Here is a 14173-nt window from a genome sequence, read left to right as displayed (position 1 = left end):
TGCCGAGTAAATAGACACCCACATGTATGTGTTTGCAATGATTTTGAAAACACATTTTAACTTTCTTTCTGGTGCTGGAGATTAAGCCCAGGTCTTTGCATGTGCTATGTATTCTCTCTATCACTGACATAGCCTCAGCCCAGTGAAGGGGTTTTGTTTTATTTTGAGACAGGCTCATAGTAAGTTGTTCAGACTGGCATTGAACTTGTTGTGTAGCCCAGGAGGACTGTGAACTTTTGATCCTCCTGCTTCAGCTTTCTGAATAGCTGGGTCATAGGCCCGTGACAGCCAGGCAGTGACTAGAATGGCAGGAAGGGAGAGATGGAGTGTTAGTGGCAGTGTCCAACATGAACCTCAGCAGACTTCCAGGTGGCACCACTTGTCAGGACACAGTCTGGTAACTCTAGGCACAGCCGGCATTACTGTGGCATCCGTCGGCTCTTCTCCCAGGTGTGTACTCAAGAGGACTGAGAATTGTCTACAGCAGGAGTCTTCTTAAGCACCCCAAATGGGAAACAGTATGCGTGCTTTGTAATTTACTTTTGTTGTTTGGTTTTTGGAGTTTGCATCTGATGTAGCCCAGGCAGGCCTCATAACTACCTTTCTAGATGGTAAATGGCCTTGACTTCCTGATATTCCTGCTTCCACTATAAGTGCTAGGATTATAGTCATGAGCCACTGCCCCATAGTGTGCTTTTCTTCTCTCCACAGGTGTCGAGTGTCCCTCCCTCCCTGCACTGCGTCCACTCGTCCCTGGGGCGTGGTGGGAGGGGTCTTATTTGCTCCCGCTGACCCCTACTGCAAGTGCCTCTGGATCAGAGTGTTGCTTGGAGTTACGCTGTTGGTCCTTATTATCTCTCAAGTTAAATTCCTGGAAGAGCCTCAGGACCATTTTTTATTTTCTAAATTCCTTGTGATTTGTTCTGCCTTGCTGGGCAGCCTGCCCCGATGATATTCGACTGCTTGGCTAACACTTTCAAAGGCGGGCATTTATTGTGCTAGGTTCAGAATAAGGCTCTTCCCACCTCAGTAACCCTAGACTGCAATCTCAGCTAGGCTGTTCTAGCTGGAGGGTTTGAGTTCAAGGCCTGCCTAGACTCACAGTGAGACCCTGCTTCAATAAAACAGGTGTGGTGGTACACACCTAGAACACCAACAGTTGGAGGTGGAGGCAGGAAGTTAAGGTTGTCCTTGGCTATATCCTGTCTCAGAAAATCAGGGACAAGAGATAACAAGTTCAGTTCGGGAGGATGGAGCCTTCTTTCTGAGAATGGGCTGAATGACTGGTTCTTTATCAGCAGACAGACATGGCAGGTATCGAGGATGAAGGGGCCTCTGCTGTAGGTCCTTCCCGGGTTCTTTCTGTCTCCTTGCCATATGGAGAGGGAGAGTGGCTGCAGCTGCAAGATGGCTTGGTGACTACTCTTGGTGAGGCACTTGCTAGCCCTTTTCCCTGTTGTAAAGGAGACAGAAATGTTACCAGACCTTCTCGCCCCTACTTCTCCACCCTAGTGGTATCTCAAAAGGGGGCTGGGGGCAGTGATCATAAATGTACTTTGTTTCCTCATCCCTGTGGACCAGCAGTCCACTCAGCTGGATGAGTTTCTGACTCTTCTTTTGTGAACCTTTTTAGGGAGTCAAAGTGGACACAAGAGACCACAGTGGAGCGACAGCCTGCATGTTAGCCAGGCAGTTTGGTCACATGAAGATTGTAGCCTTGATGGAAACTCACTCACCTGTACTGCCCAAGAGCCTCTACCGTAGCCCAGGTACCTGGTCTGTCTCTGTGTCCTGATGGAGTTGAGGCAGCCCTGAGCAGTAAGGAAACTAGGAGACAAGAGGAGCCTCTCCCTAATCTAACCCTTTGCTCAGGTTAGGCTCTACCCGCCCTGCTCTCAGGCCTTCCCTTCTTTCAGTTCCACTATGGAGGTGAGGTTGGGGTCCAAGGCCTAGGGCCAGAGAGATACAGACCTTACCACAGAGAGCAGTGTCTGTCAACTGATACCATGCACAGCACAGGCTGTGGAGCCTAAGGGAGAAGGGAAGGAGATGTGCCTCACTCACAGAAGAGACCCCTCTGGCTTTTAGTGCTTGGCTTTGACAGTCTTGTGCTATGTAACTTTTACCTTTATATGAGTACACGGTAGCTGTCTTCAGACACCCCAGAAGAGGACATCAGATCCCATTACAGATGGTTGTGAGTCACCATGTGGTTGCTGGGAATTGAACTCAGCACCTCTGGAAGAGCAGGCAGTGCTCTTAACCGCTGAGCCATCTCTCCAGTTTTCATTTTTTACAGGTACATGTCTGATCCAGTGATAGTTGTTTTCCTTGTGTGGTAGGAAGTCAGAACAAGTTTTCTTTTCCAAATGTTCATACAGTGTTGCTGGAATTTCCAACTCCAATAAGCCCATATAAAAAACACAAAATCTAGTTATTATAATTATAAGCCATATGCCTAGATTGGGCAGATCTAACACCTATACTAACTTACTTGCCAGCTCTGGAACCCTTTGCTACTTGCAGTTTTTTCTGGCCACATGGTTCTACTCCATCATGGCTTCCTCCTTCTCTTTTTCTGTCCTCTCCCTTCCTCTCTCATTCTGTTCTCCCCTCTACCTGTCCCACCTTTCCCCTCCACTGCCCAATCATTGGCTCTAGCCTTTATTGACCAGTTAAAATGGGGAGATCACCTGAGTACATGTTCACAGCTCATGGGGACAACCCCTCTTGAGAAAGCAGAATTAACATCAGAATACAAACAGCACCAGGAAAGCCCTCATCAATACAGTTGTGCCAGCATCATTCAGCATGATTGGCATGGGATTAGATACAGCATCTTTATCATTTATCACGCGTTGACTCTCCGTCTTTGCAGAGTTAGATTCAGGCAGTCTTTGTACCCGTGTACCTAAAGCGCAGTTTGGCCAGAGGGAGGCTTCTCTGTGCAGCCCTGGCTGTTCTAACTCACTTTATAGACCAGGCTGGCCTTGAACTCACAAGGATCCGCCTGTCTCTGCCTCCCGGGTGCTGAGGTTAAAGGTGTGCACCGCCACCATCACCACCACCCTGGGACCAGAGGCTTTTATTTTATGTGTGTTTTACTGTTTAGGACTTGTCAGTGTTTCACAGCAATTGCTTACTGTTGTGTATGAACCTGAGTGTCAACTTACTTTGCTCCTTAAGAAGTGTTATTTTAATTAAGATGGTAGAAAAGATATATGTGGTGGTGTACAGCTGTAATCCCAGATTTTTGGATTGAGAGGCAAAGTAGGAGGATGCAAATTCAAAACCAGTTAGGAACACAGATCCTGTCTCAAAAAAACAATGAGCACATATCAAGGAGACTACAGGAGACTACATTTACTAACAGGAAATTCACTGTTTCTCTGGTGTAAGCTGTCCATCTAAGAATACAGGGCATGTTTTGTATTCAGAATACTTTTGGGACTTTCAGGAAGGGTTACATTTTTCCTCATATATATATTTGTCTATAACCAAGATTATTCTGAAGTGTTTATCATCACGACTGCTCTTGTAGATGGGTTCACTACAGTTATTTTCTTTTAACTTCTGACTTAAGGGTTTGCTCCATCTTCTTGGTATTTCTATGTCGAAGACCCTGGACTTCCACACTGATCTTGTCTAGTCAAGTTAGTTTCTTTACCACTTCTTCAGGTGTGCTACCAAGCTGCCAGAATACAGACAGAGCTCACCCTTTGCCTGGCATGCTTTTGTGTCTGATTTCATCCAGTTGCCAGTGCTTCTAGGATGGCCTAAACATTGTGCACATCATTCCTTCAGACCATAATCCAGCCGGGGGTTAGCTGTGGGAAGGTGTGTATACCTTTCACCAAGTTAAGAAAGTGAAGCCAGATGTGGCAGCTCATGCCTTAAAGTCCAGCATTCTGGGAGGCAGAGGTAGGTGAGTCTCTATGGGCTTGAGGCCAGCCTGGTCTACAGAGTGAGTCTACAGGACAGTCAGGGTTAAACAGAGAAACCCTGTCTTGAAAAGGAAAGGGAAGAAAAAAAAATTAATGAAGGTTTCAGAGCAGTGGCCTGCCAGTTGTAATGTTTCATTCAGGTCCAGTCCTGGTAAACTTTTTTTTGAGACAGGTTCTGCCTCTCACGTATTTGGATTAAGGTTATGGTATGCACCACCATACACCAGCCCAACACACTTTTTTCTAATTTAATACTATTAAGGTGATTTGGCTGGAGAGATGACTCAGTAGCACTTAAGATTATCTATTGCGCCTGGCAGTGGTGGCGCACGCCTTTAATCCCAGCACTCGGGAGGCAGAGGCAGGCGGATTTCCGAGTTCGAGGCCAGCCTGGTCTACAAAGTGAGTTCCAGGACAGCCACAGTTACACAGAGAAACCCTGTCTTGAAAAGTCAAAAAAAAAAAAAAAAAAAAAAAAGAGTATTGCTTTCTCAGAGAACCTATAGGTTTTGCAGAGGCCCTAAATTCAGGCCGCTGCTCCACACCTCACATCCCAGGCAGTGCACAAACACCTGTAGTTGTAGCTCCAAGGGAACTAAATGCCTTCTTTCTAGCTCCATGGCACCTGCATTTTTGCACCCACACACTCTCAACTAAAGATGAAACCTTAAGAACATAATGAACCTGAGTATGGTGGCATATACACATAACCCCAGCATTAGGGATGGAGAGGCAGGAGAGCTGCTGGGAGTTCAAGCAGTGAGTAAATTTTTTTTTTTCCAAAAAGCATACACAGACACATGGCCTGAGAGCTCAGCGCTGGCACGTGAGGTCATTACTGAACCAATGTCTTAATTCTCATGTCTGACCTACAGAAAAATATGAAGATCTGAGCTCTTCAGATGAGTCCTGGCCTGTTCCTCAGCGCCAGAGGCCCTGCCGAAAAAAGGGCCTCAGTATCCATGAGGGGCCGCGTGCCCTGGCCAAGATCACAGCTATTGGACTCGGAGGGAAGACTCAGACCACCTATGGTGAGAGCCACGGTTCCCAAAGCTCTTTGGTATCACATGCCGAGACTGGATATGCACAGGACTGCCCTGGAATGTGGGTCCCTGGCCTCAGACTATAGTAGGATTGGATACCACAGGAGTGAGCCTCAGAATTGACCTAATGACAGACTCCAGGAGTCCCTGATAACTCAAGACTTTGGTTTTATTCTGTGGATTTTTTTCTTTTCATTGGATATTCCGGTCAAATAGATGTCACAGCAGTTGTGATGTGTGAGGATTTTAGTGCCCCTGTCCTGGCTCTGCCCACATTCTGGTCCTGAGTAGCTGGGACTACAGATGTGACACATTCTGTGTTTCTGCTCCCTGTCCTTTCTTTTCCCTTCTGGGTTTCACCCCATAAGCCCCGGCTGACTCACAATCCTCCTGTCTCTACCTCCTGAATTCTGGGATTATTGGTGTCTGCCATCATGCATGGAGTTTGTTGTTTGCAGTGCTGGAAGGCACAGAGCCATATCTCATGTTTTTGCTTTCTATGGGCAAATATGTCAGTGATTACATGAACTTTTTCTGCATTGTCCATTTCTAAGTCAGTCTTTTTAAAAATATTATTTATTTTAAGTATGAGTACTCTGTCTTCAGACACACCAGAAGAGGGCATTAGATCCCATTACAGATGGTTGTGAGCCACCACGTGGTTGCTGGGAATTGGACTCAGGACCTCTGGAAGAGTAGCCAATGCTCTTAATCACTGAACCATGTCTCCAGCCCTAGGTCAGAGTCTTTTTCTCTCTATTCAGGCTGATTTTTTTTTGGCTGGGGTTGGAGCTCTGGTACAGTATTTGCCTACCACATAAAGCCTCAGGTTCTATCCCTAACATTGTAAAAAAAAGAAGAAGCCCGGCATGGTGGCACACACCTTTAATCCCAGCGCTTGGGAGGCAAAGGCAGGCGAATTTCTGAGTTCGAGGCCAGCCTGGTCTACAGAGTGAGTATCAGCACAGTCAGGGCTATACAGAGAAACCCTGTCTCAAAAAGACAAAAAACAAAAAAAACCCAAAAAAACCAATAAAACAAGAGTTTGCCGGGCGGTGGCGGCACACGCCTTTAATCCCAGCATTTGGGAGGCAGAGGCAGGCGGATTTCTGAATTGAAGGCCAGCCCGGTCTACAAAGTGAGTTCCAGGAAAGCCAGGGCTGGGCTATACAGAGAAACCCTGTCTCAAAAAGACCAAAAAAAAAAAAAAAAAAAAAAAGTAATAATAATAATAATAATAACTAAACTCCAAACTTAACACGCACATCAAGTATTATATAACTATAGACTTTTTCTCTTTTTCCTTCTTCTTTTTCGTTTGTTTTTTCAAGACCGGGTTTCTCTGTGTCCCCCTTTTTGGGCTGGAACTCACTCTGTAGATCAGGCTGGCCTTCACTTTCCTTTGTGTAACCCTGTCTGAAAAAACAAACAAAAAAGAAGAAGGAAAAAGAAAAAAAGTCTATAGTTATATAATACTTGATGTGCGTGTTAAGTCCGGCGTTTATTTTATTATTATTATTATTATTACTTTTTTTTTTTTTGGTCTTTTTGAGACAGGGCTTCTCTGTATAGCCCAGCCCTGGCTTTCCTGGAACTCACTTTGTAGACCGGGCTGGCCTCAAACTCAGAAATCCACCTGCCTCTGCCTCCCAAGGGCTGGGATTAAAGGCGTGCGCCACCACCGCCCGGCTTTGGAGTTTATTTTAAATGTGCCCAGATGGGCTGGTGAGATGGCTCAGTGGGTAAGAGCACCCGACTGCTCTTCCAAAGGTCAGGAGTTCAAATCCCAGCAACCACATGGTGGCTCACAACCATCCGTAATGAGATCTGACTCCCTCTTCTGGAGTGTCTGAGGACAGCTACAGTGTACTTGCATATAATAAATAAATAAATAAATAAATAAATAAATAAATCTTTAAAAAAAATAAATAAATAAAAAAAAAATAAATGTGCCCAGATAACCTTTCAGTTTAGGAGTCTATAGATCCAGCCTGCTACTTCCCACTCTGTCCCTAAGAAAATAGTAGCAGTGCTAAGGGGACTGACCTTGCCCTGGGTGCTAGCTCTGTCTCCACCACGCTCATGTCCCGTGATGTACAAGCTCATCTCTCTTGGAGCATGGCCATGTTACTATGCAAGGAGATGATGTGGCTGTGGGGCTGCTTCACCCTCAAACTCTTAAGAGGGGTGGTAGCTTCATTCATGTCTGAGGGTTCACATGCCCATTCTGTACACAGAGCAAGTCCCTCCACGGGGCTACGTGACCTTCACCAGCAGTGATGAGAATACCATGGAAAGCGAGGGCCTCTGCTACAGAGACGTCACTTCCCCCATCAATGAACAGGATGTGGAGAGCAGTAGCAGCAGCAGCCGGGGTATGCACCCCAATCCTTTTGTGTTCCCATAGAGGAGGAGATAGAGAAGGCCTCAGTTCTTGTGAGGTAAGCCAGAGTTGGCCATGGGCAGGTGACGGCAAGCATCCCGATTCTGGAGGTCCCACAGGTTGATGAGGCACACAGTACTCAAAGGGTCAGTCCAAGGGCTTCCTGACAATCTTCCCAGCAGGAGGCGTGTGCTATGACCTGGCAGTGCCTTACCAAGTTCCTGTCTCATGCCAAGCTCTGCTGTAGAGGTGTGGAATTGATGAGCACACAATAAAAAATAAAACCAACCAACCAACCAAAAAACAAAAACAAAAAACCCAAACAAGCTCTGTGTATCCTATAGTGTGGGGTTGGCCACACAAACAGTGCTGAGCTGTGTTAAAAGGCAGTTGAGAATGAGCTAACAACCCAGGCAGCCTCACTGGTGAGACCTGTCATCAGGTGTTTTCCATTACCAGAGGAACCCACTTTCTGTGCCAGTCTTGGGCCTGTGTGGAGGAGCAGCAGCAGTGATGGCCTAGCAAGAGCCCAGGGTCTCAGCAGTGAAGCCTCCATAGAAAGCAATGAGGTAAAGGTCCCTCTTCCTCCTCCGGTGTTGTAGAAAATGGGTGAATGTTTAATGTGTGTCTACACAATGCCTGGAGGACTCTGAACCTTGAGTGTGGGGGCCAAAGCTGCAGGTAAATCATGATAGATTTCACAACTCACCCTTGCCATGGGTGAAGAAGGCCAGAAGTTTAGGGCCAGACAAGGGCTGGTTCCCAACATACCCCTTTCACTGCAGGATTCTGATCATGCCCGGAAAAGCTCGGTTCGAAAACAAACCAGGAGTTATTTGAAGAATAAGAGTCGTCACGGCAACAGTGATGGTCATTGGCCTTCCAGCACAGGGCCTGCTTCCATTCCAGGGTCTGAACCCCAAACTGAGAAGTCTCCTTACTCAGGACCCCAGGTGAGAACATTTGAGAACCTGTTTAAAGAGATGGCACTTCTGTAACTATGGGATGTGGATTTTGGGCTCATTTATGTGTATACATGACAGCCAGGCATTTTTGAGAGGAGAGGGTACTGGTTTCTCCACAAGGCATGGGAACTGATTGGGCTCAGAAAGGATTTTTGATGAGCGGCAGGCCAGCTGTGGGGTTGGTCTCCTTTTCTTTTCATGGGCAGGGGCTGTCCCCTTGCTGTCCTGCTCTCTGGGTCTCCTTAGGCTTAGGGATGCTCATGAGCTGGGGACACAGTAATGGCATATAGCATATACTTAACAAAAATGCAGCCACACCCTCACTGTAGACCACCCCAGTGAAGCAGCATCTCTATGCTCAGAGCAGCAGCTCAGGGTGTGATGCACAGCGGGGCTGCTCCCTAACAGCCTATAAACTGGGCTGTCTCTGCCTGCAGCCTCTCCCAGGCCTAGACCTGGAACATAGTGCACCTCTTGCTCTACAGCATGTTACTAGATGTGCTGGGATCTCAAGGCTGGTTCTTTGAGGAAAGTGGTAGAGAAGTAACCCTGGAACATTTTCTCTCCATCCTAAGCAACCAAGCATGGGCAGAAATGGAAACTGGAAATTGTGGTGTTGAAAAGCTACTGGGGTTGAACAGTTGAGCTCAGCAGTAGCTGACTTCGAAGGGCCAGCAGACTAGATAGTTATCTAGTCTGAAAAGCTTGTGCTATCACCAGGCACCCCTCATATGGTATTTTGGAAGCAGTGGTAATGACTCCCGGTGGAGTCAGGATAAGCACAAGGATGGCCATGCAGACATGGATTCAAAATTCAAACTGTGGCACCAAGTTCCACAGGACAATGGGCTGGGCAGGGCCTGAGGGGATCAAATGTCCCAGGACATGGACTTTAAGCCTGAGTTGCCTCCTGGATTCTTTTCTTTTAGCTCTGTCAGCATCCCTTCTCTGCCTGAGGCACTAAGGTTGCAAGGGCATTGTGGGGGATCTAGTCAAGCTTAGGGTCAGCGTCCCAAGGAGACCAGTTCTCCCGTCCTGGTCCCCAGGCCTCCCAGTGGTCTCTTCTACCCCAGGACCTTGCCACACTGCTGGAACAGATCGGGTGTCTGAAGTACCTGCAAGTGTTCGAGGAGCAGGACATAGACCTGCGTATCTTTCTGACTCTCACTGAAAGCGATTTGAAGGAAATTGGCATCACGTGAGTCCCCTAATGCATTCCCCCACCCCACCAATTTCAGCCATTCTTCCAGCCTGTACACCAGCAGGTAGGATGTATAGACAGCAGCCTTTGTGCCCACATGGCTCCAAGATGGCCTCGCTGCTGCTGTATGCTGGACCTTTGAGCTTTGATATTTTCAGTTTTTTTTGTGATTTTAAAATATTTTTTTCATGATAACTTTCATAGTTCTGGAGTTGGTATTTTATAGCACAGGCTTTTTATTTCTCAAAAGCTTGAATATAAATCTTTTAATATGAAATCCAAACCATGTAATATGCCTTTTGTCTCAAAACGTTCCATATACACAACTGCAGTTTGTGACTTGGCTGTGACTCAATGGGTGGCTCTCACACTGGAAGTGCTCTCCCCTAGGTGGCTCTGGTGCAGCAGTTGTCCTGCTTTCAGCAGGGCTTCCTCGGTGTTTGCCTATCTGGGAATGTCTGACTCTGTCCTGCACTTTGGAAGGACAGTTTTCCCAGGTAAAGGATTCTTGGTGACAGCTGTTTGCTTTGGCACTGTGGCTGCTGCAGCCTTCCAGAGTTTCGAATGAGAACTTTACTGAAGCTCCCTGCATGGGACGAGCTGCTTTTCTTTTGTTGTTCCAAGGTGCTGTAAGTCTTTAGCTTAGCCATGTGTCCTGGTATTCATCATCTGTGGAGTTCATTTGGCTTCACAGATGTTCATATATTCGATCAGGAGTGGAAGTTTCCATCTGCCAGCTCTTCAGACCCTCTGCCCTCCTATCACTGAGGCACTCGTAAGAAAGACCTGGCCCCATGTGGTCTCGAGCTTTACTCGTGGGTTTATTCTCTTACTCCTCAGACTGAATTCCGTTGTGTTCCAGTTCCATCATTCTGTTCTTTGTCCGCTTATGTAAAGCTGCCTCTGCCTGTTTTAGGAGGCTTTTCCTCAGTTTCCTTACTTCTTTGCTTGTGTTTTACATTTCTCTCCATTGTCTCTCCATTTTGTATTACTTCCACATCATCTTTTAGTTTTGATTATCTTTAAGATGGTTGTTTCAAGGCCTTTGTCTAGCAGACCTGCTGCAGGGCTTTTTTTGGAACTTCTGTGGTTTATTCTCTTGTAAATGAACCATACTCTACTTCTTGTCTTTTAATTTTGTTGTTGAAATGGATAGTTAAGTCTCATGAACTCAGGGCCTTTCCCTTCCCCCATAAGACTTAGGATCTTATGATCACTGAAGGTGAGGTCTTCTTGTGCTTCACAGAACCTACTACAAATGAGCTGTGAAGTAGCATGTGAAATATTACGTTAAGCAACTTTCCCTCAACTGCAACTCTATAAGAATGGAGGCTTTGTTTCTGTTGCTCAGTTTTGCAGTTCTACTACCTAACAAACTGTCACAAGACATCCAGCACCCAACATATACAAAACTTCCTTATTCATTGATAAAATTTAGATGCACTATAACCTCTTTAATGAATGTGTAAGGAAATAAAGAGATGATTGAAAAATTGTTGGCCAAGAATTTCTTCCAGCTGTATTATCAGAGAGAGGAGGACAAACAAGACTTAGAAGACAGATGATCTCCAGGGATCTGTTTTTTTTTAAACTTACTGTTGTTGGCTGCTTCTGTGCACAGGACTAGTTGGAGGGTGAAACCTGAAGGTCCCCTTAGAGCCTGTACCTTTCCCTAGGCACAAGTGATGACTTTCCTCCCATCTGTAGTTGCTTTGAGACAAGTCACTTCTCTGTAGTCAAGGGTGATCCTGAACTCTCATGCCCACCTTCCAAAGTGCACCAATGTTCTGGGCATGCAGGTACTTTCAGTGTCCTAGACTTTGTTGTTGACTCCCTACACAGGGAAAATGAAGAAATAAGAGGTATTGCCCTTAGAGCACTCCTCACTCCCCCAATCTCCAAATCCTACCTCTTCAGGCAGAGTGAATGAGTGGCTTATAGCAGTGGCCCTCAGTAACCAGAAGTTCTGTCTTGATACTGGGAGGACAGGGTCTGCCTTGCCTACCCTGCTTCCTGAATGTTGTGTCGGGATGGCTGCTGCTATGTAGAGCTGAGCTTAAGCCTAAGCTGGCTGCACTCACTCACGGAAGCCTGCAGTGACTCCCACGGCACTTGTCTGGAGGGGAGATTCCTGGAGATCTCCCTTGAGAGCACAGACACAGTTGTCCAAGCCTGAAGCCAATGATGGTGGAGGCTTTTTAGACACTCTTGTTTTGGTTCTCTGCCCTAGGATCTTCTACAACCTCCCTTCTTCAGTTAGGTGTTCCCTAGTGACTGGCCTTGGTGGCAGGTTGGTACCAAGGTCCATGCACATGACAGAAGGTAACATGCACCCTGATTTACCCACTCAGGTTGTTTGGGCCCAAAAGGAAAATGACCTCTGCCATTGCCCGCTGGCACAGCAGTGCCCGCCCACCTAGTGATGCCCTAGAGCTGGCCTATGCTGACCGGCTGGAGACTGAGATGCAGGAGCTTGCCATTCAGTTGCATAAAGTAAGTGGGAAAGTCCTGGTGGGCTGTGGACACAGGAGGCAGAGGACATCTAGAGTCACTCCTCTGTAGCAGGGCACTAGAGACAGGAAACTTGAAGGTAGATGGAACAGCCAAAAGTCAGATGAATTTAGGAGGAAGAGCTAGTTAGAGAAAATGGCTCACAGAACCTGGAAGCTGCAAGATGGAGCCAAATGAGGAAATCCTAGAACAGGCTGGAGAGAGGCAGACAGGCACCTAACAGACTGGGGAAATAAGCATGGGCCTTGGCTTCCTGGCTTGGGCCCTATAGCCTGGTATTTGCCTACAGTGCTGTGAGGAGGCAGAGGCTCTGCGTGGCCAGGTATCCCAGGAGCAGGAATTGCGGGCTGTAGTAGAGAGCTGCCTCCTGGAGCAGGATAGTGCCCGAAAGGACATCCATGCCCAGCTGCAGGAGGCCCAAACCCTGGCCCAGGATGCTGCCCTTGTCCTGGACCAGCTGCGGTAAGTGGGCTCACATACTCAGGTAGACACCCACACACACTTGTCGGGCATTGTCCCTTTCGCATCCTCTAAGCAGGTGAGAGGTGGGGGAACCATAGTGCCTCTTTCTGGGGATGTGTCCCACAGTGCAGACCCAGGCTTGACTTACAGCAGACTAGGGATCTGCGTGTCTTTCCAGCTGAACAGTATGGGCTTCTCGGGCTGGCTCTGGGGCTGATTTGATTTCCCTTACCCCACGGGTTTGGGTTTGGGTTTGGGGCAGGGCCTCTTCAGTATCACACTTGGTCCTATGTCCTGCAGGGCCTGTCAAGCTGAGCTGTCAGCTCGATTGCGGCAGCACCACTCCCCCAGGGAAGGTACTCCAAACCCACACTTTCTCTCAGCAGGTAAGAAACTAATAGCCTGGTTCTGGACTAGGACCAGGTGGGCAGGAATCCCTAAGCTAAGTTCTCACCAGTGGGCTCTCTTTGCATATCTGTCACAGTGACAACCCAGTCCCCAGATCATGCCCATTTGTGATAAGGGATGTGCTATTACTCTTAGGGGTAGGTGGCAAGTGTAAGGGCCATTGTCTCATGGCCCACTACACTGTCTTTAAGGCCTCTAGTGAGTTGGGTGGCTGCAGCTCTCAGGGTTCATATCTTCTTAAGCTGAGCCTTAAGTGGCAGCTATTAAACCAGTAGCTGGGTACAAGCCTGAGAGGCTTCCCTACCTTGGCTGCTCGGTCACTCATGCATCAACAGTGAGGACAAACCCGTGGCCAACTCACCATTCTATACCACAGATTCCAAAGGCTGGCCCATTCCCCTGCAGGCCTTGAGCCTCCCTGAGTTGTCAGGAGCCCTGGAAGACCGTGTCCATGAGATGGGTAAGTCTCTAGGAGTGTAGCCAAGGCTTTAACCTCACCCTTCCCCAGAGCCTCTTCCATGGACTGAGGCTGAGACCTGACCCCAAAGCTGGCCATACCCGATAGCTCAGAGCCCCAAGTAGTCTTATCCCAGGGTCACCTATTCATAGTGCCCTGAGTTTCCCCTTTTAGACTGCTGCTGAGACTCCATCACAGAGCACTCACTAATTGGCCCTATCCTTAGGGCAGGCGTTATGCTCTGTAACACAGAGCTTGGAGAAACTACAGATGCTGAATGCAAAGAAATGGCGGGAACCGTAGCCAGGAGGGACGGTGAGAGTATCCACTACGCGCTCATGGGTGCCTTGGACTTAACCTTCTTGTTCCTTCTTATCAAGTGCTCTCTCTTTCTCTCTTAAAACAAATTTATTCAGATTCTGACGTTGGGTGATAAATCCACCCTGAAGTTATGTGCCACGCAAGACAGGGCAGTGAGCAGATGGCTGCGGCAGCCCAGGGAATAGAAGACCATTCCAGGGAGCAGCTTATGGACAGGAAGACAGGACTGCGGTCCCCACTAGGGCAGCTTGGGCCAGCCCTGAGACAGGATGGAGGGCTCAGCACCCAGATCCTGGTGGAGAGGCCCATGCTGGTAGGCAGCTTTGGCCCAGACCAGGCAGGGCTGTATGGAGAGGTTGTGTCCTGCACATGCAGGTGCCATACTGAGGTCTGATCTTACAGACAAGGTCTGGGGTGCCTAGAAAATGTACTCTTTGAAAATAAAAATTAGATGCAAGTTGGTGGGGGCTCATTTGTG

At 47.7% G+C, this 14173-nt stretch overlaps 1 protein-coding gene and 1 long non-coding RNA gene across 19 annotated transcripts in view; one reads left to right on the top strand and one right to left on the bottom strand.

Annotated features, from left to right (window-relative positions):
- Positions 1-14173, top strand: part of Anks3 (ankyrin repeat and sterile alpha motif domain containing 3) — a 24123-nt gene extending 9950 nt beyond the window's left edge. For 6 of the 18 annotated variants that reach the window (XM_006522611.4, XM_006522608.2, XM_006522613.3 and 3 more), the window contains 11 exons: positions 1634-1769; positions 4820-4975; positions 7225-7362; positions 7830-7939; positions 8156-8323; positions 9409-9533; positions 11888-12029; positions 12337-12509; positions 12810-12895; positions 13294-13377; positions 13606-14156. In XM_006522611.4, the coding sequence (XP_006522674.1) occupies positions 1634-1769; positions 4820-4975; positions 7225-7362; positions 7830-7939; positions 8156-8323; positions 9409-9533; positions 11888-12029; positions 12337-12509; positions 12810-12895; positions 13294-13377; positions 13606-13775 (1488 nt within the window). In that variant the 3' untranslated portion in view covers positions 13776-14156. Of the gene's footprint in view, positions 1-1633; positions 1770-4819; positions 4976-7224; positions 7363-7829; positions 7940-8155; positions 8324-9264; positions 12030-12336; positions 12510-12809; positions 12896-13293; positions 13378-13600 lie in introns of all 18 variants that reach the window. The other 12 variants (XM_006522609.3, XM_030249287.1, XM_030249290.1 and 9 more) reach the window with 9 other exon arrangements.
- Gm36681 lies at positions 144-4821 on the bottom strand. The gene is made up of 2 exons (XR_384632.3): positions 2127-4821; positions 144-1453 (listed from the first exon to the last, which is right to left on the bottom strand). It is a non-coding gene; the product is annotated as a predicted gene, 36681 (long non-coding RNA).

Source organism: Mus musculus, chromosome 16 (assembly GCF_000001635.26).
Source record: "Mus musculus strain C57BL/6J chromosome 16, GRCm38.p6 C57BL/6J".
In the NCBI taxonomy this organism is placed as follows: domain Eukaryota; kingdom Metazoa; phylum Chordata; class Mammalia; order Rodentia; family Muridae; genus Mus; species Mus musculus.
This window is presented reverse-complemented; position numbering and strand designations above follow the sequence as displayed.